Raw genomic sequence first — 27128 nt, forward strand, 5'->3', positions numbered from 1 at the left:
AACAAGCAATTTGCACATGGCCAGGCACCACCGGGAACTAAATCATAAGGCACCCTCCTTGTTCCCTACTACCTTTCTGACCATCCCATCTCTGCTTCCTCTGCCAGCTACTGTTTCTTCTCCATAAACGCTGGGTTCCTCAGAGCCCAGATGGTCCCTACATCCTGCTCATTTTTCCTGAATCCACCTCTAAAGGGCCTCCTCCTCATCTCCATCCATAGTCACAGTCCAAGCCTCTCCTCCCCAACCTGGATACCAGCCCAGCTCCCTCCCTGGGCTCCCCAGCCATCCCTCCACTCCCTTCCCCACCAAAGCCGCAGAGATCTCACTGTTCACCTACCTGGCTCATACACCCTCCATAGCTCCCCATTGCCCTTGGGAAACATTTCAAGCTCTTCAGCCTGGCATTCAAGGTTTTTAAGAAAATTATGCCTGCGGCTGGCACCAATGTGTACTCCACACTCCAGCTGCTATAACCTCCTCTGTGAACAGCTGAAGTTTCTCAGTTCTCTCACACTCTGGTGCCTTTGGCCATGCCTTAACCTCTGCCTGAAATACACCTTCCTTCCTTCTGCACTTCTGTGTAAACTGTGCAGAGCCTGGGATAGCCTGAATCTTTCTGGTCCCACTGACAGAAGCTATGAAGCTGAATCTTCCTGTTTCTGTGTCTCCAAAGGTAGTAGCGAGAGAAGTTGCAATTCTCTGACTTGGGGGTACCCGGGGCATTGAAATTCTCACTCTTAGCTTCTGCTCTGGCCATATTAACCTGTGAGAGGTTCCACCACTCCAAGGGTCTTCAAAGCCTCCAGACTTTTGCCCAGGCGGTTCCTTCTGCCTGGAATGACCTTCCTCCTCTTGTTTTTCTAGCAAATTCTCCATCCTTCAAGGCTCATTTTCCACAGCCCCCTCTGGGCTGTCACTGAACCAGAGCCTGGCTGATGTGGACAGGCTTAGCAGACTTTAACAAATAAAGAAACTGAGGCTCAGTTTTTAAATGGTTATGGAGCTGAAGGGAGAAGTGTGCATGAAGAAGGAAGGGGGGATTGAAATAGTTCTGGCTTAGCATTTTTTATTTTTTGCAAATATTTGTGAAATAAGGAGAATTAAATAATTGGGAGGGCCCTTGGGCTCTGGACCCCGCCCACCTCTGCCGCAAAAACCCCTCACTGAGGTTCAGTCAACTCTATTAATCACCAATCAGCCCCACCTCTTCTAAATCCCACCCAACTCAGTCCCGCTACGTTTAATCACACTGCAAACTAGGACTTCTCCATCTTTCTGAGACTATCGCACCGAAAAGCCCATCTCCATTCTGCCTCGTTATGGTAGAAACGCTGACCCGCGCAGTCCGAATCTGCCAGAAACATAAAAGCTCCGCCTTATCTGACTTTAGCCAATCACATTCCAGATCCCGCCCCCCTCAGCTCCGCTCCAGTCTATCACAATCCAAACCCCACCTCCTAGAACAGTATCAGCCTATCAGCTTCCAAGGCTCTCCAGCCTCGTCCCATACATCTCTCCTCTAGGCCTGCGGCCTGCCGAACTACATTTCCCAGGAGGCGTGGCGGCCGCGCCGTACCATTTCCGGCTGGTAAAGATGGCGGTTTCCCAGCGAGCTGGCAGCTGAGTCGGAGGGAGGCTCACGCTACGGTGAGCAGGAGTTGGGTGGTGAAAGCGTGCGGGATCCGTCCCTAGAGGCCCAGCTTCCCTAGCCCCAGAAATTCAGCCCCTCACTTGCCCTGAGGCTTCTGCCTTCAGCTGTGGTTTCTCCTGCAGTCTAGCCTCCATCCCTCTTGCTGCAGCTAAGCTTTGTTTTCCTTAGAGGTTGTGGGGACTGCAAGGCTCAGAAACCATCCCCGGCAGCCCGCACCCATTGCCCAGATGGGCAAACTGTTCCACTAGCGTCCTGTTTTTCCTCAAAGGAATTGTAATACCAGATCTGCTCCCCTTCCGTGTGCAGACACCCCGTAGGCAACCAGCGCTCCGCTGCGGAGGAGGGAACCCTAGAAGTTATTATTCTTTTATTCACCAAGACGTCTTCAGTTTCAGGTAACAAAAAACCCAACTCAATCTGGTTTAAGCAAGAAAGGGAATTTAGGCATAGCTGGATTCAGGTGCTCAGAAGTGTATCTGTCATTTTTTGGGTGAGCATCACTACAGGCAAGCTCTGTTTTCCTTCTTGGAGGCAAAAGAGGCTCCCAGCAGCTCTGGACTTGTAACTTCCCAGCTTTGCAACTCTGACGAGTTCCTTTTCTCTAACAGTACTATTGGAAGTCTCAGAGCTGCCCCTCACTGGCGTGTGTTGGGTCATGTCCCTATCTCTGAGCCATTCACAGTGGCTCACTAGCCAAAAGAGGGAGGGGAGGGGTTAGCCCTACAGAAAAAAAAAGGGAGACTGTTATCTCGAGTCAGGGTGGATGCTGGGCTGATAAGTGTTAAAGGCACCCATCCTACAGATGAAGAAACTGAGGCCCTGAGAGGCGTTACTCTTAGTAAGCGACTCATGACCTGTTCTGCCCAATAACCAAATGCTTTTAAAACCCCTAAGGGAAGGATCCTGGCTTCCCCCGTACCTGCTCCATCCAGCCACTCAGGAGCCATGGAGGTGGCGGAGCCCAGCAGTCCCGCTGAAGAGGAGGAGGAGGAGGAAGAGGAGCAGTCAGCTGAGCCCAGACCCCGCACTCGCTCCAACCCTGAGGGGGCGGAGGACCGGGCGCTGGGGGCCCAGGCCAGTGTGGGCAGCCGCAGCGAGGGCGAGGGTGAGGCGGCCAGTGCTGACGATGGGACCGCCAACCCTCCCGGAGCCGGTCCCAAGCCGTGGCAGGTGCCTCCACCAGCCCCAGAGGTCCAGGTGCGGACGCCAAGGGTCAACTGTCCAGAGAAAGTGGTAAGTGAGGGGCTTGACCAGTGGCTTCGAGGTGTTAGGGAACCTTGGGTTACACATCGTCTTTTAGGATCCACTCTGGAAAACAGTCCCTTTGTTCTAGTCTCCTAGGGCTGCCACAACAAGTTATCACAAACCCAGTGGCTTAAAGCAACAGAAATTCATTTTCTCACAGTTCCAGATGCCAGAAGTCTGAAATGAACGTGTCATGTTCCCTCTGCAGGCTCTAGGGGAGGGGACTTCCTTGACTCTTCCAGCCTGTGGTGGCTCCAGTCGTTCCTTGGCTTGTGGCTGCATCTCTGCAATCTGTCTCCATCTTCACATAGCCTTCCCCTCTGTGTCTCCCAGTCTTCTCTTTTCTTTCTTTCTTTTTTTGTTTGTTTTTCTTTGGCCGAGCGGCATGCGGGATCTTAGTTCCCTGACCAAGGATCGAACCCGTGCCCCCTGCAGTGGAAACGCAGAGTCTTAACCACTGGACCGCCAGGGAAGTCCCCAGCCTTTTCCTTTATAAGGACACTTGTTCTTAGATCAGAATGATCTTATCTCAAGATCTTTACCTTAATTGCATCAGCAAAGACCCTAATTCCAAATAAATTCACATTCTGAGGTTCCAGGTGGATATATCTTTTAAATTTATTTATTTATCTTTGGCTGCATTGGGTCTGTTGCTGTGTGCGAACTTTCTCTAGTTGCGGCAAGCGGGGGCTTCTCTTCGTTGCGGCACGCAGACTTCTCATTGCGGAGGCTTCTCTTCTTGTGGAGCACAGGCTCTAGGCGTGCGGGCTTCAGTAGTTGTGGCACGTGGGCTCAGTAGTTGTGGTGCACAGGCTTAGTTGCTCCGCGGCATGTGGGATCTTCCCGGACCAGGGCTCGAACCCGTGTCCCCTGCCTTGGCAGGCAGATTCCTAACCACCACGCCACCAGGGAAGTCCCAGGTGGATATATCTTTTAGAGAGCCACAATTCATCCCACTCTTCCCTTGTTTTCTTGTTTCTGTGTTAAATGTTCTCTGGTGTGTTTGTTCACTCATCAACCTGGACTCCTAGTCCAGTGCTCTTTTCCCTCAGCTGCCTCCTTCTAAAGTGGACGGCTTGGCTGGGAATTGGGAGTCATCATATGGCCTTTTCCAATGGGGCTGCTTGGAGAGGGCCAGCAGAGTGGTGCGGGGGCCTGCATTAATGTTCAGTCACCAGGTGCTGCAACTCACAGCTCTCACCACCCTTCAACTTCATTGCAGATCATCTGCCTGGACCTGTCGGAGGAAATGTCGCTGCCAAAGCTAGAGTCATTAAATAGGTGAGAGGGATATTTGGGGGCTTGAGTTTGCAGCTATGGCTGGGAAGGGCCCAGCCCAAAAAACGCAGGGCTGTCTCTCTCAGACTCACCCCCGGGGCCTGGCGGTATTGGAGAGTAGCAATGATATCTGGTAATGATATAGCTGCAGCCCATCGGGGCTCTGTTCTAAGCACTTGAGAGCTATCACACGCCACCCAGGTCACAGCCATGACTCGGAAACTCCAAGAAGCAAAATGACTTGCCCGAGGCCTCCCAGCAAACGGGCAGAGCCAGATTCAGACCAAGGCCTGGCTAACTCCAAAACCCTTGCCCCTGAGCAGCTAAGTCTCACTGGGGTCAGGCAGCAGGGCCTGGATGGGGCCTGAGGACGAGCCCGCCTTCCCCTCCCTGGCACTCGTGATGACCTGCGCTGAGCAAAGGTGGGGTGCCTCCCACAGATCAGATGTGAGACCCAGGCTGGCCAGAGGGACCCTTTGGAGAGGGCAAGAGCTGGAGAGGGGTCAGCTAGGTTTGCGGCTGGGCTCTGCCGCCCCCACTGCCGCATGACCTGGGCCTTAACTACCCGGTCACTCTCTGGCCCTCCCCAGCTCCAAAACCAATGCCCTCAACGTCTCCCAGAAAATGATCGAGATGTTCGTGCGGACAAAACACAAGATTGACAAGAGCCACGAGTTCGCGCTGGTGGTGGTGAACGATGACACTGCCTGGGTGAGGCTGGGGCAGGGCTGGGTGCCCTGGGGTCCCCTGGGGCTGAGGGAGCCCCTCGCTGAGTCCCATGCTTCCCTGCAGCTGTCCGGCCTGACCTCTGATCCCCGAGAACTCTGTAGCTGCCTCTACGACCTGGAGACGGCCTCCTGCTCCACCTTCAGTATCCTTTCCACACAGGGAGCCCCAGGGAGCGGCCTGGCTCAGCCTGGCTCAGGTCTAGATCCCAGTTCTGCCACATCAGGCTTGGGCCAGCCACGCCTCTGAGCCTCAGTTTCTTCATCTGTAAAATGAGAGCCATAAAACCTCCTACCCCACAGGGTCGCTGTGAAGATAAAGTCAGAATACAGAAGCAAAAACAGCTGATTTGGACTCTGGATGTCAAAAATGCATCCACTTGGAGAACACTTCATGAAGGGCTAAGTACACAGTTGGTGCTCAGCAAGTGGCCGTACGTGACTGAAAAGTCACAATCATTGCTACAGCCCCTTCAACCAGGGCACAGCACATTTTATATTAACTTGAACATTAAAGGCTCACTGCAGCCCAGAACTTAAATATAATATGATCCCTGTGAGTTACAAAGAAAACAGTAATGAGGGGAGGGGGACAGGGACACCCATGGCTCTTTCTTTGTGAGGAGAAGCCCTAGCCCTGAGGGAAAGGGGGCTTTGAATCACTACGGGCCTTCAGGGCATCTGATGCCAGCCCCCTAGTTCATGATCTGTGCTGAGGGAAAACAGGCTCAGAGGGCAAGCGACTGGGACAGGGTCACACAGCGTGGGTCCTGGCAACCGGCTCAGAGGCACCTGCGCTCTTCCGGCATCAGGAGGGAAGCCACCCACCCCTGCCCAGCCATGCGCCGCTCTGCTCTCCTTAGCGTTCCCACCAGATCTGGAAGGTCTCTTCAGCCTCATGTAAGTCCCCCATGGGGAAATTGTTGTTCGCCTTTGAAGAGAAGAACCCCTTCTGGGTAAAAGCTCCAAACAGCCCAGAAATAGTCCTTTAGGGAGGCCTAAAGCCTTCCTTTCTCACCCTTTCTCCCTGGAACAATTGCTCACTTACTTGTCTGGAAGCATTTTTGCAGAAGAGGTTCCTTCTCACATCTCACCCTCTGTGTTATTCTCTGACAGCCCAGTGGTTCTCCACTACTTTCGTATTGATTGATTGATTGATTGACTGCTGCATTGGGTCTTCGTTGCTGCACACGGGCTTTCTCTAGTTGCGGCGAGCGGGGGCTACCCTTCGTTGCAGTACACGGGCTTCTCATTGCAGTGGCCTCTCTTGCTGCAGACCATGAGCTCTAGGCGCATGGGCTTCAGTAGTTGCAGCATGCGGGCCCTAGAGCACATGGGCTTCAGTAGTTGCAATGCATGGGCTCAGTAGTGGTGGTGCACGGGCTTAGTTGCTCCGCGGCATGTGGGATCTTCCCAGACCAGGGATCAAACCCGTGTCCCCTGCATTGGTAGGCAGATTCTTAACCACTGGACCACCAGGGAAGTCCCTCCACTACTTGAACCTGGAGGCAGCCAACTTTTTCTTTAAAGGACCAGATAGTAAATATTTTTGACTTTGTTGGCCACATCATCTCTGTCTTGGCAACCAGACTCTGCCCATTTTATTTTTTAATTTTTTTGCGGTACGCGGACCTCTCACTGTTATGGCCTCTCCCATTGCGGAGCACAGGCTCCGGACGCGCAGGCTCAGCGGCCATGGCTCACGGGCCCAGCCGCTCCGCGGCATGTGGGATCTTCCCGGACCGGGGCACGAACCCGTGTCCCCTGCATCGGCAGGCGGACTCTCAACCAACTGCGCCACCAGGGAAGCCCCTGCCCATTTTAATTAGAAAGCAGCCAGAAACCATAGGTACGCAAGTGGGCATGGCCATGTACCAATAAAACTTTATTTGCAGGCACAAATTTGAATTTCACATTTCTGATTGTCACAAAATATTCTCCTTTTGGTTTTCTTTCTTCCCAACTGTTTAAAAATGAAAAAGGTTCTTAGCTTGTGGGCCCAAGTATTCTAAGCCCTGTTTTTGCCAGCCCCTTGATGGTGGCCAAGGAGCTTGTTTTGCCCATCTCAGCAGATTTTGGAAGTGAATCTATGGGGTAAATTCCTAATGGAGAACAGGCTGGAACAAGGTGGTCTATGTTTTTAATTTTGCTAGACTTTGCCAAAGCGCTTTCCCAGGAAATGAACCCTGTTCATCTCCCCCCACCAGCCCCGGGGTTGCTCACACGGCTGAAAGTCCTGCCCATCTGATAGGTGGGAAGAGACCACATCTTATTTTGCTGTGCTTTTCTTTTCATTCATTTTTAAGCCATTCAGTATTCTTTCAGTAATTTGTCTGTTTGTTCCCTTTACCTATTTTTCTAGGGGGATGTTGGCTTTTTTCTTGTCGGTGATCAGATTTGCTTTTTACATATTAAGAACATTAGCCCTCTGTCTGCCTAGTGCCCTGTACTCAATGTGAGAACCATCTGTGGCTGAGTGGGGAACTGGGCACTGACTTTGCATATAAGATCTGGTCCCTGCCTCAGAGTCTCCTGGCCTGGTAGGGCAGGTCCAGCTCAACGCAGTGATGGGGGACGCTTAGGGTGCTGAGGTTGGCCTGAGCAGGCCCTAGCTTTGGGGTCAGCAAAACCTCTGATGGAGCAGGAGAGGTCAGGCAGAAAGGAGAAGCTGAGGAGGTGCTGGGGCAGAGGGAACAGCATGTGGGAAGGCTCAGAGGAAACAATGAACTTGGGAGGGGTCAGGTGGGGCCTCATATACCTGGTGAAGAGCTGGGCTCTCTGATGGTGACAATAGGGGTGTGCTACCAGGGTGTGCTCTGACCTGTCCCCCATCCCTGCTGCGCAGCCAGCAGAAGACTGAGCTGCCAGTCACAGAGAATGTGCAGACGATTCCACCGCCGTATGTGGTCCGAACCATCCTGGTCTATAGTCGTCCACCCTGCCAGCCTCAGTTCTCCCTGACGGAGCCCATGAAGGTGAGGGAGGCCTGGGAGAGGGAGGGATGCCTACAGCCAGCAGGATGGTGGTTAGACACTAGGAGGGACTTCCTGACCACAGGAGCTGGGATGCCTAGAGTCAGGTTCCCAGAGTCTTGGCCAGTACATGGGGAATTGGGATCATGGGGGCATGGGGTGACCAAAGTCCCAAAGGCCGGCTTTCTTCCCCTGCAGAAAATGTTCCAGTGCCCGTATTTCTTCTTTGATGTTGTTTACATCCACAATGGCGCCGACGAGAAGGAGGAGGAGATGAGTTGGAAGGTGAGAGGCTGCTGTGGGTGTGGGTGGCAGGCGGATGTAGGTGCAGATGGGATGGCTCCGAACCCACCTGCCCCGGCCTTGAGGGAAAGGGGGACTTTGAATCACTAAGGGACTTCAGGGCATCTAATGCCAGCCCCCTAGTTCATGATCTGTACTGAGGGAAAACAGGCTCAGAGAGGGCCAGCAACTAGGCCAGGGTCACACAGTGTGTCTCTGGCACGGTGGCACCTGGCAACAGGCTCAGAGGCACCTATGCTCTCCTGGCATCAGGAGGAGGGAAGTCACCCGTCCCTGCCCACCCACGCACGGCTCTGCCATTAGTCTTCTCCTTAGCGTTCCTGGTCCTGCTGGATCATGGTCATTCAACTTCCATTTCCCACATGTCTTCAGTGAACTAATGGGGCTGTTGGGACAGTGGCCCATGAGTATGTAGGGTCCTGTCCACCTCATCCCCAGCGTCCCCTGCTTCTCTCTCTTCCTGCCTTCGCTTTCTCTGCGTCCTCTGCCTGGAGCACGCTTCCCTCCCTGCCTTGCCAGGCTCTGCTGGTCCTTTACATCCCAGCCCTGAACTATTTGTGGCATCTCGAGTCGGCCACTTATCTCTCTGAGCCTCACTTTACCCAACTGTGAGCAGAGGGGGTTGAGCCCAGCTCCTACTTATACTTCAGTACCCAAACGGGAAGTCCCTACTTGGAGAAGACTTCCCTGCTCCTCAAGGTAGATCAGCATGGGGGCTGGGGTCATTGTATCTGACTGTGCCTCTCCAGACTAGGGGCTCCAGCACTGAGACCTCTTGGGGTCCCTAGCACTGAGTGGGTGGCAGGAAATGTTTGCTGAATGTGGGAATGTTTTCTGCCTCGTAGACTCCTCTTTACCCTTCAGAACCCATTCCTGAGGCCCCCTCCTGGGAGGCCCTCCAGGACAGGGCGGGGGGGCCTGTCAGGGGAACCTCTGCCTGAACAGCCCTTCCTTGGCCCCATAGGACATGTTTGCCTTCATGGGAAGCCTGGATACCAAGGGTACCAGCTATAAGTACGAGGTGGCGCTGGCTGGGCCCGCCCTTGAGCTGCACAACTGTATGGCCAAGCTTCTGGCTCACCCACTGCAGCGGCCCTGCCAAAGCCATGCCTCCTACAGCCTGCTGGAGGAGGACGATGAAGCCGCCGAGGTTGAGGCCACTGTCTGAACCATCCCTGTACATCCAACCTTCTAGTACGATGAAACACTTGGCCGAGAATGCTGGTTCTCACGCTGGGCTCTGTGGGACCCCCAGAGGGAGGTCTAGGAGGTATCCAAGGCACCTGGGGAGCCCTGAAGGAAACCTAGGATTCCAGGAAGCATCCCAGGGACTCTGGACACCCATTCCCTATGTTTCCCAGCCCATATCCCACTCCGAGTTTTTCAGTTGTGATTCTTGTTGTGCCCTGTGTGATTTTTGTTATCAAAATAAAAATCTGAGAATCCCTAACCCAGGTCCACAACAATCAACTTGTGTTAATTGGAATCTTTTTCGTTGCAAGTGACAGAAAACCCGCCCACTGAGCAGAAAGGAGAATGGCTTGGTTCTTGTGGATAAGAAGCCATGGTGTAGCTTCAGGCTTTGCTGTATCCAGGTGCTCTGACATTGCCATTGGGGAGGGCTGAAATACCCTGCATGGTTGGTGTTCAGTGTGCCCTGCTTTCCTCCCAACCCATGGAAAGGGGTGAGATGGCTGTGACTGCTCCCCAAATCCCAACCCAGGTGAAGTGAGGGCTCTCCCAGCACCCCTTATAACTGTCCTTGCCTAGGTCATGTAACTTTGCATTGGGCCAGTCATGGGCCAGAGCTGTGGTACACTCTGATTGGCCAGGACTCCATCAAGCTTCTCTGGGAAGGGAGGTTTATAGTTCCATCAGGAAATAGTGTGGGTGCTCTCCAGAGGAAGGGAGACAGATATAACAGGTGCATCACTCAACTATCTTACTGGATGATGAGCAACTGTGAAAAACTTACCGGCTAGGTTTTCTCAGTTGCTTATCAAACGAAAATAGCTTTATCGAGAAACAGCTTTTCCTTCCCATGAGGATTTATTAGGCACCTGTGTGCCAGGCCCCTCGTTCAACTTCACACCAGCCTGGAAAGGATTATTCTCCCATTTTGCATGTGGGGAAACTAGAGCCCTAAGAGGCCCAGGGCTCCAAAGTAATGGAGTCCCGACTCCGCGGAACTGAAAATGGGCAACACAGAGCCACTGCAGGAGGGAGATATTAATTGAAGCCTAACATACTATCAGGGCTGCGTGCGCTAATGGAGGCTGCCTCGGCAGATGGTTCTGGAAGACCTAATGCCTTGTGGGCACCATCGGGTCCCGGGAGCGTAGCTCCACCCCCTCCAGCAGGCTGTGTTAGTGTTTACGCGGTCTGAAGAGATAACGGCACACACGACGACCTCCACCCTACCGGGCCCTTATCGGCTGCCCCTAGCCCTGCCTGGGCACTACTTGGTGTCGCAGGCTCGGGCCAGCATTAGAGCTCCTGAACCTAGATGTGGACGACAATGCGGCGCGGGTCGGCCTGGCTGGGGACACTGCACTGCGCCGAGGGGCGGGGACCGAGGCTGAGGCGCGGAGCGGCGCGTGCGCACAAGGGCGCCGCGGGAAGTTGGAAATCGGCCGGCGGGGCAGCTGGTCTGGGGGACCGCCGGGGCATGGGCTCGGCGTTAGACCTGGCGCGGCGGCTGCGGGCGGCGCTGCGGAAGGAGGAGTTGCGGTGAGGGCAGGGCACGGGGTGGGTGGGCCAGGGGTAGGGGGCGAGTGTCGCGATCCACTCTGACCCTCTGTCCTTAGGGCAGTGGAGGAGCTGCTGCGCCGTGGTGCTGACCCCAACCTGGTGCTCAAGGATGGCGCGGCGGCCATGCACCTGGCGGCCAGAGCCCAGCACCCGCGGAGTCTGTGTTGCCTCGAGGCCCTGCTGCGCCGAGGCGGGGACCCCAACACTCGGTGAGGCAGGGTCTGGGCTCCGGGCAGCTTTTCCGCGAAGGAGAGGGGTCTCCCGAGTCCGAGGGAAAGACCTGGGAATCCTGGAGAGGGCGTCCCACGGTTCAAGGATGCGCACTCAATGCCCGGGGGCGGAGCTTGGGGAATCTGGGGAAGGATCTTTAGGGTCCAAGGGCAGAGGCAGGGTACCAGACCGAGGGTGAGGTATGAGGTTGCGCTGAGGCCAAATGGGGATCAAAGGTTCGGATCTGGTGGTAGGCGTTCTAGAGTCTGAGAGCAGAGGTTTGGGTCCTGGCCCGAGGGCGCAGGATCTAGGTTCCAAGTGTAGTGTCTCAGGCTGGAGGGCGGAGATGGGGGTGCTGAGAGCCAAGGCCCCGGGCGGGGGGTGGGAGGATGGGGGAGGAGATCGAGTTCCCTCCTTCACTGACCCCTCCTCCTGTCCTGCCCCAGATCGGCCGAGGCGCTGACGCCGCTGCACGTGGCCGCTGCCTGGGGCTGTCGCCGCGGCCTGGAGCTGCTGCTGAGCCAGGGAGCGGACCCCGCGCTGCGCGACCAGGTGGGGGTCCCAGCGCTGCTTGTAGCAGGGCGAACCCGGAGGGAGGGAAAGAGGAAGGAAGGGAGGAAGAGAGGGGGGAAGAGGGCGCCCCCTGCTGACCGCGTCCATGTAGGACGGACTCCGGCCTGTGGACCTGGCCGAGCAGCAGGGGCACCAGAACTGTGTGCGTGTCCTGCGGGAGCTGGAGGCTCGGACCAGGACCCCGACACGGACCCGGGCAGACCCCCAGGAGCCAAAGCCCAAGCCAAAGCCTGGCAGTGAGTGGTGCCTGTGCGGCTGGGGGTGCTTAGCCTCTGATCTAGCTTTGCGGGTCTCTGTGTGTGACATCCACGCTCTCCCACTGTTTCTGTTTCACGACTAAGGTCTCTGGTCCGTCTCTCTGCCTCTGACTCTGTCCTTCCTCTTTGCGATTGCAGCCGCCTCTTTCTGTCTGATCTGACTTCCATCTTTGTCTCTCACTTCCTCTTCCCCTCCTCTCTGACTCCCACTCTTATTCCCTGCTCCAGGCCCAGGCCCTTGGAGAAAGGGGCTGAATATCAGCCCCTCTGGACCTCCCAGTGTGACACTGGACTCCACAACACTGGGCAGAGGTGATGGCAAAGACATGAGCCTGGAGGCTGGCCCTGGACCCCCCAGCCTCCTTGCCCACCCTGAGATTGCTGACACAGGTGGCAGGTCGGAGTCCCCCCTAGGGCGCTGGGACTGCAGCTCAGTTGCCTCCTTTGTTACCGCGGTTGAGGCCTCTGCAGCCGAGGACCCAACCGCCCACATGTCCCCCTGGGCTGGTGTCCGACCCTCCCAGAGGGTGCCAAGATCTTCGGGTACCCCACAGCAGGAACATCGAGCCCTCATGGAGGACAGGGAGGCAGAACTAAATGCCCGTCTGCAGGCCCTGACTCTGACCTTGCCAGATGCCTCCCCCTCCCCCAAGTTCTTCCCAGACAAGAGTCCAGCCCATAGTGCCCCTTGGGAACCACTGCCTGGACCCTCTGACTTCCACATCCCCAAAGATGACCAGTTGTCCCTCGACAGTGATGTAGCTGCCCTCTGGCTGACAGAGGATGAGGCAAGCGCCACAGGTGGCAGGGACCCCATCCCCTCTTGCCAGTGCCCACCGGACCCCACCATGTCTGACCTGGAGCTGCTGCAAGGGCTCCTGGCACTTGGCAAGAGCCGTGGTCCCATCACGTCCTTCACCCGGCCATACTACCTCCAACCACTAGAAGAAGCCCAGGCTGCTCCTGGTTAGTATCCAGAGTCCAAGGAGCCTCCAGGAGTCCTCAGAGACCCGTGGCTCTCAGTGCAACCTACTTCTCCCTTCATCTCTGGGAACCATCCTTTACTTTATCTCCCTTGACTCAGTTTCCCCTCCCAGGCCTAGAATTCTCAGGGCACAGCCCAGAGCTGGCCAAAGCCCTGCGGACTGGCCACATCCCAGATGCCCAGGCAGATGAGGATGCACTTGCCAAGCAGTTTGAGCGGCCAGAACCCACCAGCCGGTGGCGGGAGGGTGTCATGAAGTCCAGCTTCACGTATCTGCTGCTGGACCCCAGGTACTTGGAACAGGAATGACCCAGAAGTGGGAACTGGAAAATTCTGAGATTGGTTCTTATTTGCTCTGTGTCCTTAGAAAGGGAACTGGCCCTCTCTGGTCATCAGCTTCTTTATCTATAAAAGGCAATTGGACCCAATTCAAGCTGCTGAGTGTCCTTGGCGAACAGCCACCCACCCTGCCTTTTATAAAACAGGGGTCACTGGACGTGGGTTGCTCTGTCTTTAAAGACTGTCTCTGGGGTGACTCTTGTCACTTTTCCTTCTCTGAGCCACCTACTTCATCTAGGAAGACTCAGAACCTTCCAGCCCGAGCCTTCTCACTGACCCTGGCTGAATGCCTTCGGATTTTTGTCAATGCCATCTTCTACGTGGGCAAGGGAACACGGGCCCGGCCGAATGTCCACCTCTGGAAGGCCCTTAGCCACCGAGGGTGGCCAGGAAAACAGGTGTGAGGATAAGGACCAGGTTCATGGCAGGGGCGGCACAGCTGCGGGCAGGTAGAGGAAAGAGGGAATTGGGGGACAGACCTCTGACCCTGCCCTGGCTCCCTCCAGGCCTGCCCCAAGGTGCGCCAGATCTTAGACATTTGGGCCAGTGGTCGAGGTGTTGTCTCCCTGCATTGCTTCCAGCATGTGGTTGCTGTGGAGGCTTACACTCGAGAAGCATGTCTTGTGGATGCTCTAGGTAGGTGCCTGGCTTGTGGGGTCGGGGGGGTCACATGAAGGGCACTTGATCTACTGATTCCCTCACCCCTTGCCCCTCAGGGCTGTTCATTCATTCAATGAGCAATTATTGAGCATCAATTACGTACCTGCATATGCACAGATTTTGCTCCATTGGTTTATCCCTGCTTGAGGGCAATACCCAGTGGGTTTACGGGCACATACTTCTGCCTGGGGTTCCTGGAGGCTGCTTTTGTGACCTTACCCCTAATCTCCCCAGGGATCCAGACGCTGACCAACCAGAAGCAAGGACACTGCTATGGAGTGGTGGCTGGCTGGCCACCCACCCGGCGCCGCCGCTTGGGGGTGCATCTGCTGCACCGTGCCCTCCTTGTCTTCCTGGCTGAGGGTGAGCGAGAGCTATGGCCCCAGGACATCCAGGCCCGTGGCTGAGCACTGGGGAATTGGCCATCCAGCCTAGGTCGAGATCAGGGTGTTTGAATGTTCCAGCTGCCCCGTGCTGAGAGCAGCTCCCCATCTCCAGCTCCAGAAGGCTGGTGGGGGAGCAGCAGGACAATCTCTCCCTCGGGCTGAGGGAGGACTTTATTACAGATGGAACTGCTGGAGAGGTAGTGAGCTCCCTGCCATGGGTGGAGAATAAGGGGATGTGAGAGGAGAACAAGTAGACCAGAAGGTTCTTTGAACACTCTGGTGCTTTGAAACATGCCAGTGCTTTGGCAGTTTGGTCCTGTTTGGGCAAACAGAGTCCATTTTTATCTCCCTGACACAGGGGACCCACAATGTAGGCTGCGCTGGGGTCTTCCTCAGCCACTTGAAGGGAATCTGCCCAGCTCAAGAGTTAGGTTTCACTGCTTCCCAGCTGTGGGACCTTGGACCAGCAATTTCTCTGTCTGAGCCTCACTGTCCTCAGTTGTACACAATGGGGGAAGTGCGAGGTTCTACCGAAGGGGGTCACTGAGGAAATCAGATTAAACCGTCATGGGGTAAAGTGTTTGGCTCAGAGCCCTGCTGAGCCAGAGGTGGCCCTGCAGGCGGAAAGTCTCTGGGGGAAGGTAGGGAGTGTTGGGATGTTCTCGAGGTACCGACTTGTGTATTGAGGGGTGGGCAGAGCTGGGGAGGTCATCGCGGTGTGGGTGTGAGACACCAGCTCTCCTTGGCATCACCGTGTGACTGGAGCCTCCTGGTGTTGCTTCTCTGAACCTGTTTCTTCCACTATAAAATGGGATCACTAACCCCATCACTAACCTCTTTGCTCTTTATGCAAAGAGCTTCAGTAAGTGCCAAGCCGCTATCCTGGTGAGGTGGTGGTAGGATCATTTAAATTTTCCAGAACTTGCTTCTTCAAAGCAGTCCAGTGGGTTTAGGGACTTGGTGAGATCCGCTGCCTCATTGGGTTTGTCACCTGCCTGTCATCGTGGCTCAGAGAACCAGGTCCTGCAGGGAGTGGGCTAAGGTTCCACCTGCCTCCTGGCCTCCACTGCTGAGCCCCTGGCTACTCTGGCTGCTGTGGTAATTAGGGTTCCTGCCTCTGGAGTGGGCCTGGGCTCTACCATTTTAACTGAGCTGAAGAAACCTCACTCCGAGCTTCCCTTTCCTCATGTGTAAGACAAGTAATTCTCCCAGACACCAAGTAGGTGCTTGATAAAGTGATAGCAATTCAAACAGCATGCTGGGACTTCCCTGGTGGCGCGGTGGTTAAGAATCCGCCTGCCAATGCAGGGGCCACGGGTTCAAGCCCTGGTCCGGGAAGATCCCACACGCCGCAGAGCAACTAAGCCCACCACAACTACTGAGCCTGCGCTCTAGAGCCCGTGAGCCACAACTACTGAGCCTGCGCTCTAGAGTCCGTGAGCCACAACTACTGAAGCCCGCATGCCCAAGAGCCCGTGATCCACAACAAGAGAAGCCACCGCAATGAGGAACCTGCACACCGCAACGAAGAGCAGCCCCCGCTTGCCGCAACTAGAGAAAGCTCGCGTGCAGCAACGAAGACCCAACACAGCCAAAAATAAATACATTTATTAAAAAAAAAAAAAAAACCAAGCAGCATGCCATCTCCCAAGAATACACAAACAGAATCCAGAGACATCCCTCCCCCCGCCAAAAAAAGAGGCCCAGAAGAGGTGGGATTTGTCTAAAACACAGGGTATCCCAACCTTGGCCCTACTGACTTTTGAGACCAAGTTACTCCTTGCAGTGGGGGCCAGGGGCTGTCCTGTGCACTGTAGGGTGTCAGGCAGCATTCCTGCGCTCCACCCACAAGATTCCAGGAGCACCTCCCCCTCCAGTTGTGGTAATCAAACATATCTCCAGAATTTGTCAACCAACAGCAGTGCCCCTGTAAGAACCCCTGGTTTAAATTAAAGGTGGGCTCACAAACCAGTGGGGAAAGGACCAAAGGTGCAGAAACTGAGGGGACAAATCTCCTCCCACCGGCCACACAAACCACGGGTAAACCTAGATATACATACATTGGAATAAAATGTAGAGGACCAAGAGCACAGCCATGGAGCAGGGAAATTCAGAGAAATCTGGATTCAAAAAAAAAGATTCAAAATAAAAATCATCTTTGTGACAAAAGCAACTCAAAACCAAGTTATAAGATGAAATGGGACAGTAAGAGGTACTAACTTGCTGTGTGGTGTGGAGTAAAGGGGATTCAATGAACCTATGGGTGTCAGGCACTCAGCATAGGGCTTTGCATACAGCTGACACAATTATGGCTACTGTAATCAGATGCAACCATCCTCGGGTCCTCACCTCAACTTCAGCATCGACCTCAGTTGGTTCTCCTCCTCCCCTCCAGGGACGGGGAGCTCACCCCCTATCTGCCTTCTGCTCTGGAAATACTGCCCAAGTAAGTAGCTCCTGCATTTTGAGGAGGGAGGGGAACTCGGGAAGCAAGCCTGGACGGCCGACATCCTCAAATCTCTGTGGGCCAGCCCTGAGGGGGAGGCACTCGACTCAGTTCAGTCTGCACTTGGGGAAACTGAGGCTCAGGGCGGCCCCGCGCTGCGGTCACCCAACACAGGCCTGGAGGCTCAGATTGTCACTTCTTTTTATTGAGTTACAAGTTGAGATGTGCGGTTTCGGTGGTGCCAGCCCCCTCCCAAACCCTCCCTCCTTGGGCCACAATAGCCCCCAGCGCCGAGGAATGGGGGGTGGTAAGGGATCTCGGGCATTGGGGCGGGGTCTCGAGGGTCCCTGCGGGGCTCGTGGGTCCCAGGATCAAGCACGGCGAACACGGAAGACAGAGAGCGGGGTGGTGGCCTGCCTCGGCCCTGGCGTTTTGGGGTAGGGGACTTCTGTACAAGGTCATCCTCCGCGGGGGTCCCGGCTATGGCCCCGAAAAACCGATGGGTCCCGCAGGACTAGCAGAGAGCGGTGTGTCCACCTGGCTCCCACGAACGCCACGTCCTGCCCAGCCGGCCTGGGGGGGCGTCTCCCTGACCTGACCCCGCCCACTGGAGCGAACGGCCCGCCCAGGTGGTCCGCGCGGGCGGCAGACCCAACTCCGGCTCCGGGCCTCTCCTCAGGCTCTTCGGCTCACTAAGCGCTACCCTGCCCCCTCAGCGGCTACTTCTTTTCCTCTGGGGGCGTGGGCAGGGGCTCGGGCAGGGCCTTGGGCGAGGGCTCGGGCTCCCAGAGCAGGAATTCGTGGAGCAGCGTGTTGACCGTTTCCGGACACTCTAGCATCACCATGTGGCTGCCTTCATCGATGAGCTTCAGGAAGGCCAGGAGCAGGATCTGCGGAGGACGCGGGCTCAGGGCAGGCAGAGGCAGGTCGACAGAGCTCGGGGCCAGGCAGCCATGGGACTCCCCCCGCCCCCCCATCTATGCATGGCCTCCAACATCAGGAAGTTCTTCTTGCAATCTACCTTGTATTCCTCCACTTCCACCCAAGGGGGATCTGGAAGATGGCCTGTCACCCAGCTGGAACCCAACTGGATATTCATTCATTCCCCGTTTATTAAGTGCCTACAATATGTCCAGAGCAGGATTTCTCAACCTGGGCACTAATGCCATTTGGGGTGGGATCATTCTCTGGGATGGGGACTGTTCCATGCACTGTAGGATGTTGAGCAGCATCCCTGGCTTCGATCCACTAGATGCCAGTGATAGCATCCCACTCCCCTGCCACAGTGTGACAATTTAAAATCTCTCCAGGGACTTCCCTGGTGGCGCAGTGGTTAAGAATCTGCATGCCAAAGCAGGGGATACAGGCTCGAGCCCTGATCCGGGAAGATCCCACATGCCGCAGAGCAACTAAGCCCGTGCGCCACAACTACTGAGCCTGTGCTCTAGAGCCCGTGAGCCACAACTACTGAAGCCCACCTGCCTAGAGCCCACACTCCGGAACAAGAGAAGCCACCACAATGAGAAGCCTGCTCACCGCAACAAAGACCCAACGCAGCCAAAAATAAAAAATATAAATTAAAAAAAAACTCTCCAGACATTGCCAAATGTCTCTTGGGGGCAAAGTCACCTCGGTGAGAAATCACTGACAGATGGAGAGTCTCTCATGCTAAGGTAGGGTTTCTCAACCTCCACGTGACAGACACTTGGCGCTGGATCATTTTCTGCGGTGGGGCCGTCCTGCTCATTGTAGGTTACTGGGCAACATCCCTGGCCTCCACCCTCCAGATGCCAGTAGCACCTCCCTCCCCTACAGTCATGACAACCAAAAAAGTCTGCAGACATTTCCAAGTGTCCCCTGTGGGGCAGAATCATCCCTGGTTAAGAACCACTGGCCCAGAGCTATTCTTAGCCCTAAGGATCTCAAGACCCTTTCTGGGGAATCTGATCTAAAGATCCCCAGCTCGCCCTTGAAGAATTATGTAGCCCATCACAAATCCCAACTGTGAAGAGTGCCTTTTTATTTTTATTTTTATTTTTTGCCATGCTGCATGGCATGTGGGATCCTAGTTCCCTCACCATGGATCAAACCTGTGCCCCCTGCAGTGGAAGCACGGAGTCCTAACCACTGGGCCACCAGGGAAGTCCCATGAAGAGTGCATTTTAATGTGCAGTGGGGACAGCACATAAACCTACCACCTGTTCAAGGCAGCCCCACTTTCCGGATTCCACCTTTGACTCTCCATCTAAGCTCTGACGTCCCTGGGGCTGGAGCACAAGGCAGAGTCCCCCTGGACTGTGCAAGGGGGATCTGAAGGGTGTGGTGGCCAAAGTACCATACCTCAGCCATGCGCTGGTCTTCCTCCACTGGCACAAACTTGTCGTGCATGCCATGGACGAGCAGGACGGGCACGGTGAGCTCGGCATGGTAGACCTCGTCGCCCTCAGGCCAGTACTGGCCACTCATCATGGCCCGAAGCACAAAGGAAGACACATTGAACGCATTGCCCTCCTTCAGCAGCTGCTTCTCTTTGGCCCCTTGGCGGGCGAAGCCAGCCCTGGGGGTGGGGAGGCACTGTTGGAGCCCTCATGCCAGCTCAGCCACCAGAAGTGCCCCCATGCCAGCCCCAGCCATATAGCTTCCCCTCCCGTCCACCTTAGGGAGATGCCAGGGCAGGGCCAGGTCACTCACTTGAGGAAGCTCCAAGCCAGACAGGGTGACAGGCAGTGCAGGACGCACGTGGGCATGTTGAAGATGGAGCAGAAGCTGGGCTCCAGTGCTGTGGGGCCCCCGCCGTTGATCATGATCATCTTGTGCACCAGATCTGGGTACTCATGAGCCAGGAACGTGCAGAAGGAGACACTGCCCCATGGGTGGATGGTGGGGAGGGTTGAAGGGCAGTGGTCAGCAGGATACAAGCAGTGAAGGGGTTAATGCCCTCCCCTCACCCAGAGGCATATCCTTGAAGGCCAAGATTCTTCCCCTGGGGTCCATGGGCACCAAATGGGGGTGAGGGATGGGTGGGGCATCTCAAATGCCCTGAAATTGAGAGACTGTGTGTGTGTGTGTGTGTGTGTGTGTGTGTGTGTGTGTTGAGGGTGGATTTTTTTTCTGTTGGAGAAAGGATCCAAATACAGAACTTTTATCAGACCCTCAAAGTCATCATAACCCCCAAAGGACTAAGAATTACTTATTGCCAAGTGTTAGGAAAGCTATTTGATTAAACAAACCCTTTGGCTTCTCAGAGAAGGTCCCTGTTTCCAGTGTATCCCTTCCCTTTAAGGATCTTCTCTCATTGGCCCCTGGGTGTGGCACATCTGCCTGCCTTATGCAAGGTGGAAGGGTGCAGGTACCTCTCCTCATTCCCCCTAAAGCAGTTTGTTTTGCAAACTATGGCCTGTGGGCTAGCTGCTTGTTTTTGTAAACTTAAGTTTACAATCTTGTAAATGTGTAAAATATTTTATAAATAAAGATTTATTAGAATAAAACCATGCCCATTTGTTTACAATTATGTCTGCTTTCTTTCTACAACAGTAGACATGTGAAGTTTCAACAGAGATCAAACATTATGGCCTGCAAACCTAAAATATTTACTATTTGGCTCTTTAAGAAAAAGCTTGCCAATCTTGCTGAAAAGAGGGACAGGATACAAGCAGGAGTCAGGTGGACTTGACTGTCCCAGTGACTCACTGTGTGCCCTTGGGCAAATTGCTTAACCTCTCTGAGCTACCATTTCCACATTTGTGACATAGTAACTGTGCTGACCTCATAGCATTGTTATGGGGTCACAGGAATTTCCACAGGTGGGTGCTCATTTAATTGGAGGAATCATTTAGCATAAGCATCCACTTTGAGGTATGTTTTCATATAAGCAAATAGGAGCTATGCTACTTCCCAGTCTGGCTTCCTTTCTTTTGGAAACTTACGTAACATTTCCTTTTCTTGTCTAGTTGCATGGGCTACAACTGCTAAAACAGTGGTTCTCAACCTGGCTGGCTGATCAGATCCTGCCTTTTCTCCTGGGTAAAGGACAGAATGGTACCACTTGGCAGTGATCAGGCACCCAGGCCCAGAGCCTTCCATGGCGTGGGCTCTCATCTAAATGCTAGGTGGTATTATCTGTCACCCCTTTAAGGAAGAGTGAATTATAGCAACCTGTGCCCTTGTAAACAAAAATTATGGGATTCCAATTAGTCTTTCCTTGGAGCCCTTGGGGTCTCCAGAGCAACCAATTTTTGAACTTAGTTGAAGACAATGGTTCTCAGCTAGGGGTGATTCTGCCTACCAGAGGACCTTTGGCACTATCTGAAGGCATTTTTGATTGTCATGATCATCACTAGACCATTGTGCTAGCGGCATCTAATCGGTAGAGGTCAGAGACGCTGCTAAACATCCTACAGTGCACAAGAAAGCCCCTCACAGAAAAGAATTACCTGACCCAAAATGTCAATAGTTCAGGGATTGAGATACTGCTTTAAAACAATGTGAAACAATAGCATTGGTGGCAGGAATCCCTGTTTTGTTACAGATGTTAGTGGGATTTTTCAAGAAGAGAAATCAGTATTTTGTGAGTGGGTGTCCAGTTCCTGCCAGTCTCCATCCCTCACCCTCATCCCCACCCCAGTGTTGGCTCACCCGTAAGAATGCCCAATGAGCACGTTTCGCTTCTTGGCATAGCGCTTGAAGATGGCACGCATGTCCTCTGCCAGTGCATAGAAGGTGTAGGCGGCGGCCACCTGGGGTGCTGAGCTGGCCCCGTGGCCGGCCAGGTCGGGCGCCACCACCTCGTAGCCCAGGCGCACAAAGAAGTCCAGCTGTTCCTTCCAGATGGCCAGGGAACCGCCGACACCGTGGATGAAAAAGAGCACCACATCGGCCTGGGTGCCCTTGCAGCTGGTGATGCGCTTCTCACAGTCAATGTGGATGGTCCGCTTGGGGCGTCGGGCTCGCCGCCGTCGTCCGCCACTGCCACTCCCAGCACTGCCTGGGCCCGAGCGGCTATCGCTGCCCGCTGGGTCAGCCAGCTCTACCTCGAGGGCGGCTGGTGGCTCCCCAGAGCCATTCTGCCCGTGCAGGAGGTCAGCTCGTGGTGCCCGGCCCAGGTTCTCCACCAGTAACCGCCCGTTGCGGTACACGGTAATTCTGCGCTGGCAGTGGACCAAGCCAGATTGGTCCCCCTGGGCGGCGTCTGACAGTGGTGGAGGTGGGGTGGGGAGCGGAGCGGGTCCAGCATGCTTCACCCGCAGCACGCGGCCAGGCTTGACCTCCACAAAGGTGTAGCCATCACTGGACTCCACACTCTCCAGGGGCCCCACAGCATTGGGTGGCGCACCCAGCAGGCAGCAAAAGATCCCATCGGTCACCCCGGTCAGCATGGTGTGTCCTGTGAGTGGGGTCATGACAGCCAGGTCAGAGGCCATCTAAACAGGGAGACTTCCACTCCCATAGCACCCACTCCCCACACCTGGGTCAGGTGAGTTGCACTGCGAGGCCCCATCTAGGCTCCAGTTTGGGGGTGGCCAGAACCAGCCACGCACTGAGATGTTTTGTCTGGTCAGTGCCTGTGTGGCGTTCGGCCACCCTTCTGGGCCAGCCTAGTCTATCCTAGAGAGAAGGTCGTGGCTGACACCAAGAGGCATTCATTGGGGGTGGCTTCCCGGAGGAGGGGACATTGTGGCAAATGTGGCCCATCTTTGAGGACCCTCCAGCTCAGGTTTATAGAGGTAATGCCTTCCTAAACCCATTCATTCATTCGTCCATTCATTCATTCATGCACTGTTTCCTTAATTCACTTTCACTAAACCAGCATATCCTGAGGGCTCCAAAGGCATCTAAAAATGTGCAGATCCCAGGCCTCTAAACCTGGCTTCTGAAAGGTGAGACCCTGGGAGAGGGGTTTCAGGACTGAGCCCCAGAAGCCCTTGCCCAACTCCCCAAGACCATGAGTGCAATGGGTCTGTTTCACAGACCTACAAGCTGCGGCTCAGACACCCTGGGAAGAAGGTGCTCTGTCCCCACTGCTCAGTACCTTCGGTTCTGGGGAATCTGGCACACAGCCGCCAGTGGTGGAGATGAGGATGGAGAAGGTAAAGCCCTGGCTGGGGGCCTTCAAGCCTCCATCCCGCTCCCTGGACCACGGCCCCCACTCCGTGTCCATGGCAACTGCAGGCAGTTACATAACTCGAGGGGGATACCCGCGCAGCGCACCCCCATTGTTTAGGCCCTGGTGATGGGACCAACCCCTCCCCGTCCCCATCCTGGGCTCCGCGGGGATAATGAACGCCGAACACCCGGCCTGCAGTGGCCCGTACTTGCTGAGGAAGGGGGAGCAGGCCGCGCCCCCCACCTCCGGCGGGGTTCCAACCCGGGATTGCCAAAGGGGGCGCAGATGCGCCACGCCAGACCCCCCTCCACAGAGCCAGGCCCCCGCCTCCTGGGTGCCCGTCAACCCTGCGGCGGGGTCGAGGCCACTGGGGCTCCGCGGCTTCCTAAGGGCTCTGTGGATATCCCCCCACCAAAGTGAAAGACCCAGGGGCCTCAGTGTACCCTTCCCACGGCCCGGTCCCTGCTCACCTCATCGAGGGCCCTGGGGCCCGGGGCAGGGCAAAGGGGTCCCGGACGGAGAAGCCGGCGTCCGCCTGCGGGCGCCGTTTACATGGTGGCGCGGGATCGGGCCGGGAGCGTTTACGCGGGCGGGCGCGGGCCCAGGGCGGTCAGTGCGGGGACATCCCGCTACCGCCTAGCGAGACGGCCCTTTAAGTGTCTCCCCGGGGGGGCGGGACCGCGCGCCGACTGACTGGAGCCTCGGCCAATCGCAGCTGCATGCTGACCTGGCCTAGTTAGACTGCCAATCAGAGGCATCAACTCCGGGATAGGGGCGGGCTCTTGGGGCAACGGCCCCGCCTCCCTCAAGGCTTACGGAGGTGGAGGGAGGGATTGGGCCTGGTTAACCGCCGAGAAGGGGTCGCAATCTGAGGTCTTCCGGGCCCCTCCTCGCTGCAAAGAGTATCTCCTCGGCTAGCCTCTGCCTCCGAACTGCCCTGTCCCCTCCAGACGGAGCCCCCATGCCCCTCTCTCTCTGATGACCTTTCCGTTCTACAGTCTCCCAGATCTTTGCAATTTCAGGTGGGGAAACTGAGGCTCATAAATGGCACAAGGTCACAAAGCAAGCTGGGGGGCAGAGATGGGACTTGGAACCACGGCTGTGTGATTCCAAGTTCTGCAAATTGTTATTCGTTAAACCATTAAACAGATATCTTGGAGCTATGGGCAATTAAGGAATTGGAGTTTCACAGATAGGCCAATTTAACTGGTGACCCTGGTCCCAGCCGGAGCCAGAAAGCCCACGGTTCAAATCCAGCCTCTGCCCTTTGCTGATATGTGACCTTGGGCAAGTCCCTTCCCTGAGACTCCATTTATTTCTCTATGGAATTAATTCCCTCATGAGTTTGCTCAGCAGGGAAAGTGCTCCATAAATTATTGGCATTATTATTGTACTGCTGTAGTATTGTAGTGGTTTGCTAAATGATGGTGCAGGTAGGATGGGCTTCAGAGGACAAGGGGTTAATCATCCCTTCCCCACTCCTATTCCCTGGAATTTGCTGCCAGAGCTGGATTAGGTCCAGCCACCCACTCTTGCCCACTCAGTGTGCTCCTGGGAGACTACAGTTTATTAACGCAGAAAAAACTCCCCTCCCCCTCCCCAGGCTGGGAGATGCTGGGGTGCCTGCAGGGACTCAGCTGCAAGCCTGGCCCTTGAGGGCGCCCTAGGCTTCAGGGAGAGTCTGGGGAACAGTGTTGGGCCAGAGGGAGGGACAGGACTGGGGGAAAGGAGAGCATCTGAGGAGGATTTTAAAAAGATGACTAGGGGGGCACCAGGCAGAGGAGGTTGTAGCTGAAATTTAGGGTGTGTGTGTATGGCGAGAGCGGGCTTCAAATGCCTGCCAGATATTTTCCCTGGGGCAGTGGGGAGCCGTAGAGGGTGTGTAAGAAGGGAAAGGGCTCAGATATGAGTATTAGAAAAATAGGGCCTGAACGGGGGCACCGCCAAGGGCAAGCCTGCAACCGTTGAGTTCTGCAGATTGAGAAACTGAATGACCACCCCAAGGACATCCAGCCAACACCAACTCAGACTTCCTGGGCTCCCCGCCAAGGGGCGGAGACTTGGCTGGGGCTAAAGGAAAGCTGCCAGCCGTGTGCCGTCTGCCTGGCTCCCGCTGGGGGTGGGAAATTCAACCAGCCGTTTCCTGAGGCTGCCACCAGCTGCGCCACCGTCACCCCAGGGTACCCTCTGTAGATCTACAGGAGAAGGAACTACAACTCCCAGCAGACCCAGGGACATAATGTCTTGTACGCACGCGCATGCGGAGGATGCGCCGTTCACCTGTCACCTGCTGGTCCACAAGAACTACACTCTCCAGTGGGCACTGACGCTCACGCCTAAGATGCGGTGCGCCTACGTAGAACTACAACTCCCGCGGCAATGGGGGCTCCGCCTAGAAGAAACTACATTTCCCAGAAGTCCACGTCCCGCAGCTGCGGAACCTGTGGGCTTTGGAATAGCTGCCACCGGACGGCGTGCCGGCGGCGGACATGGCTTTCTCGATCAGATCGGTGGGTCGCCTGTTGGGGCCAGTCAGTAGGTCAGCGGCGCTTTTGGGTGGCAGGTGAGTCCTCAGGGGGGCCCCTTCCCAAATCTGGGAGTAAGGGCGGTGTCGGGGGCTGGCCCCAGCTGTTTACCAACCACATGACCTTCCAATGCCTTGAGAACTCCTCGAGCGCCTTTTGCTGCCAGGCTCCCTCCAGCATTGATCGGGAAGCCCAAGCTCGGAGAGGTTGGGCGCCACGCAGAAGTCACACAGCGCCCCCTCTAACCTTCCCCGGCAGGTGGCTCCAGCCCCGGGCCTGGCTGGGGCTCCCCGACGCCTGGGGACTCCCCGCCATGCAGCAGACCCGGGGCAAGGCGCGCGGGAACGAGTATCAGCCGAGCAACATCAAGCGCAAGAACAAGCATGGTTGGATCCGGCGCTTGAGCAAGCCAAACGGCGTCCAGGTCATTCTTCGCCGCATGCACAAGGGTCGAAAATCATTGAGCCACTGAGCAGCGCGACGCTGCCGGCTGGACCCCACCCCCCCCCATTAAAGCATTTTTCCTCGCTGACGACTGGGACTCGGACGGACATGAATTCTCAGATTTCGGGGTTGGCCTAGGGGAAGAATTGTGGGATTGGACTGGAAGAGAGAGTGGGAAGTCAAACCTTGCCAAATGCCTTTTTACGCTTTTGAATTAGGAAGAATTTCGAACATGTGCATCAGTCCACAGAATGGTACAGTGAACGCCCTTGTAACCCAGTACACAGCTCTACCCACAACCTATCCTGCCCTCTCCTGAGGTGCAAATCTCGGGCATCAGGTTATTTCTTCTGTAAATATTTCAGAACTCACTTCTCTAAGATAAGGGCCCTTTAATACATATTCACAAAGCTTTTCAAAGCTAAAAAAAAAAAAGGTCAACAATTCCTTCATGTCATTAAAAATCTAATAAATGTTCAATATTTCACTTGTCTTATAAAATATCGATCCTCACAGTTCTAGGAAGGCTTGTGGAGAGGTGGGAGGGATTTGAATCCTCCACCTGCCCCTTGGGGATGGGCTCTGTGACCTTGAGCAAGATCTTAGCCCTCTGAGGTTCATTTGGTTCCAGTAAAATGGGACTTCCCTGGCGGTCCAGTGGTTATGACTCCAGGTTTCCACTGCAGGGGGCGCGGGTTCCATGCCTGGTTGGGGAATTAGGATCCTGCATGTTGCGCGGCCAAAAAAATAGAGGATCTATCCTTAAAATGAGATGCTCATTTCTCCTTTGCTGTGATGTTGGTGTAATAATACTTAGTAACTTCCACTTAGTAACTTATTGAGTACTTCCTCAATAAGTTCTTGTTCTCTCCAGGCTGTCAGGCTGGTGGTGGGGGGTGGGTGGGGGCGGTGGCTTGATTCGTACCCAGGCAGTTTGGACACAGTGGAGTCAGGGCTGGGAGGATGATTGTGAGGACTGTGGAGCCCAGAGGAGGCACTGGACTTTGCCTTGGGAAGAACGCAGTCGGGGAAGGCTTCTTAGAGAAGGTGGCAGGGTCTGGGAGGGCCCAAAGGGAGGAGGGATTGGATGGGTCAGGATAAAAGGTGGACGAAGGAGGCCGGAGGGGCCCAGAATTTGGGACCGAGGAGGCGGGACTGGATCCTTGGGATACTGGGGAGCCAAGGGAAGTGTTTCAAAGTTGCTCGGTCAGCTTAAAGATATCAAGCGGCTAGCGTGGGAGCAGTTTAGATATGCCGAAACCTAAGGTTGGG

General features: G+C 55.3%; 4 protein-coding genes across 5 annotated transcripts; 3 read left to right on the forward strand and 1 right to left on the reverse strand.

Moving 5' to 3' along the window:
• Positions 1–1561: 1561 nt before the first annotated feature.
• Positions 1562–9643, forward strand: BABAM1 (BRISC and BRCA1 A complex member 1). 2 transcript variants are annotated; one of them, XM_060093843.1, is made up of 10 exons: positions 1562–1650; positions 1961–2049; positions 2549–2887; positions 4122–4180; positions 4768–4888; positions 4970–5048; positions 5778–5802; positions 7748–7877; positions 8073–8159; positions 9142–9643. In XM_060093843.1, exons 3-10 carry the CDS (start codon positions 2600–2602, stop codon positions 9343–9345), a joined length of 993 nt encoding a protein of 330 aa, XP_059949826.1. In that variant the 5' UTR covers positions 1562–1650; positions 1961–2049; positions 2549–2599; the 3' UTR covers positions 9346–9643. The 2 variants fall into 2 exon arrangements, with proteins under 2 accessions (XP_059949826.1, XP_059949827.1); XM_060093844.1 differs by having other exon boundaries at positions 1564–1650; positions 1923–2049.
• Positions 9644–10683: 1040 nt separating this feature from the next.
• ANKLE1 (ankyrin repeat and LEM domain containing 1) lies at positions 10684–16496 on the forward strand. Its single transcript, XM_060093845.1, has 9 exons — positions 10684–10907; positions 10985–11137; positions 11585–11690; positions 11803–11947; positions 12197–12934; positions 13066–13243; positions 13531–13690; positions 13799–13928; positions 14187–16496. The coding sequence occupies exons 1-9, from the start codon at positions 10684–10686 to the stop codon at positions 14357–14359; spliced, it is 2007 nt and encodes a 668-aa protein (XP_059949828.1). The 3' UTR covers positions 14360–16496.
• Positions 15973–23539, reverse strand: ABHD8 (abhydrolase domain containing 8). Its single transcript, XM_060093846.1, has 5 exons — positions 23358–23539; positions 21420–22167; positions 19476–19646; positions 19125–19341; positions 15973–17674 (listed from the first exon to the last, which is right to left on the reverse strand). Exons 2-5 carry the CDS (start codon positions 22157–22159, stop codon positions 17504–17506), a joined length of 1299 nt encoding a protein of 432 aa, XP_059949829.1. The 5' UTR covers positions 22160–22167; positions 23358–23539; the 3' UTR covers positions 15973–17503.
• Positions 23540–25289: 1750 nt separating this feature from the next.
• MRPL34 (mitochondrial ribosomal protein L34) lies at positions 25290–26336 on the forward strand. Its single transcript, XM_060092141.1, has 2 exons — positions 25290–25450; positions 25671–26336. Exons 1-2 carry the CDS (start codon positions 25377–25379, stop codon positions 25882–25884), a joined length of 288 nt encoding a protein of 95 aa, XP_059948124.1. The 5' UTR covers positions 25290–25376; the 3' UTR covers positions 25885–26336.
• The last annotated feature ends 792 nt before the right edge of the window (positions 26337–27128 follow it).

Source organism: Mesoplodon densirostris, chromosome 3 (genome assembly GCF_025265405.1).
Source record: "Mesoplodon densirostris isolate mMesDen1 chromosome 3, mMesDen1 primary haplotype, whole genome shotgun sequence".
Lineage (NCBI taxonomy): Eukaryota > Metazoa > Chordata > Mammalia > Artiodactyla > Ziphiidae > Mesoplodon > Mesoplodon densirostris.

Coding starts and splice junctions, on each gene's coding strand:
- BABAM1 (XM_060093843.1), top strand. CDS start 2,600: ATGGAGGTGGCGGAGCCCAGCAGTCCCGCTGAAGAGGAGGAGGAGGAG. Junction 5,049..5,777: donor GGCCTCCTGCTCCACCTTCA/GTATCCTTTCCA, acceptor CGTTCCCACCAG/ATCTGGAAGGTCTCTTCAGC. Junction 8,160..9,141: donor AGGAGGAGATGAGTTGGAAG/GTGAGAGGCTGC, acceptor TTGGCCCCATAG/GACATGTTTGCCTTCATGGG.
- ANKLE1 (XM_060093845.1), top strand. CDS start 10,684: ATGTGGACGACAATGCGGCGCGGGTCGGCCTGGCTGGGGACACTGCAC. Junction 12,935..13,065: donor AGAAGCCCAGGCTGCTCCTG/GTTAGTATCCAG, acceptor TTCCCCTCCCAG/GCCTAGAATTCTCAGGGCAC. Junction 13,691..13,798: donor GAGGGTGGCCAGGAAAACAG/GTGTGAGGATAA, acceptor GGCTCCCTCCAG/GCCTGCCCCAAGGTGCGCCA.
- ABHD8 (XM_060093846.1), bottom strand. CDS start 22,159: ATGCTGACCGGGGTGACCGATGGGATCTTTTGCTGCCTGCTGGGTGCG. Junction 19,647..21,419: donor CTCATTGGGCATTCTTACGG/GTGAGCCAACAC, acceptor CCCATGGGGCAG/TGTCTCCTTCTGCACGTTCC. Junction 19,342..19,475: donor CTGGCTTGGAGCTTCCTCAA/GTGAGTGACCTG, acceptor CCCCACCCCCAG/GGCTGGCTTCGCCCGCCAAG.
- MRPL34 (XM_060092141.1), top strand. CDS start 25,377: ATGGCTTTCTCGATCAGATCGGTGGGTCGCCTGTTGGGGCCAGTCAGT. Junction 25,451..25,670: donor GCGGCGCTTTTGGGTGGCAG/GTGAGTCCTCAG, acceptor CTTCCCCGGCAG/GTGGCTCCAGCCCCGGGCCT.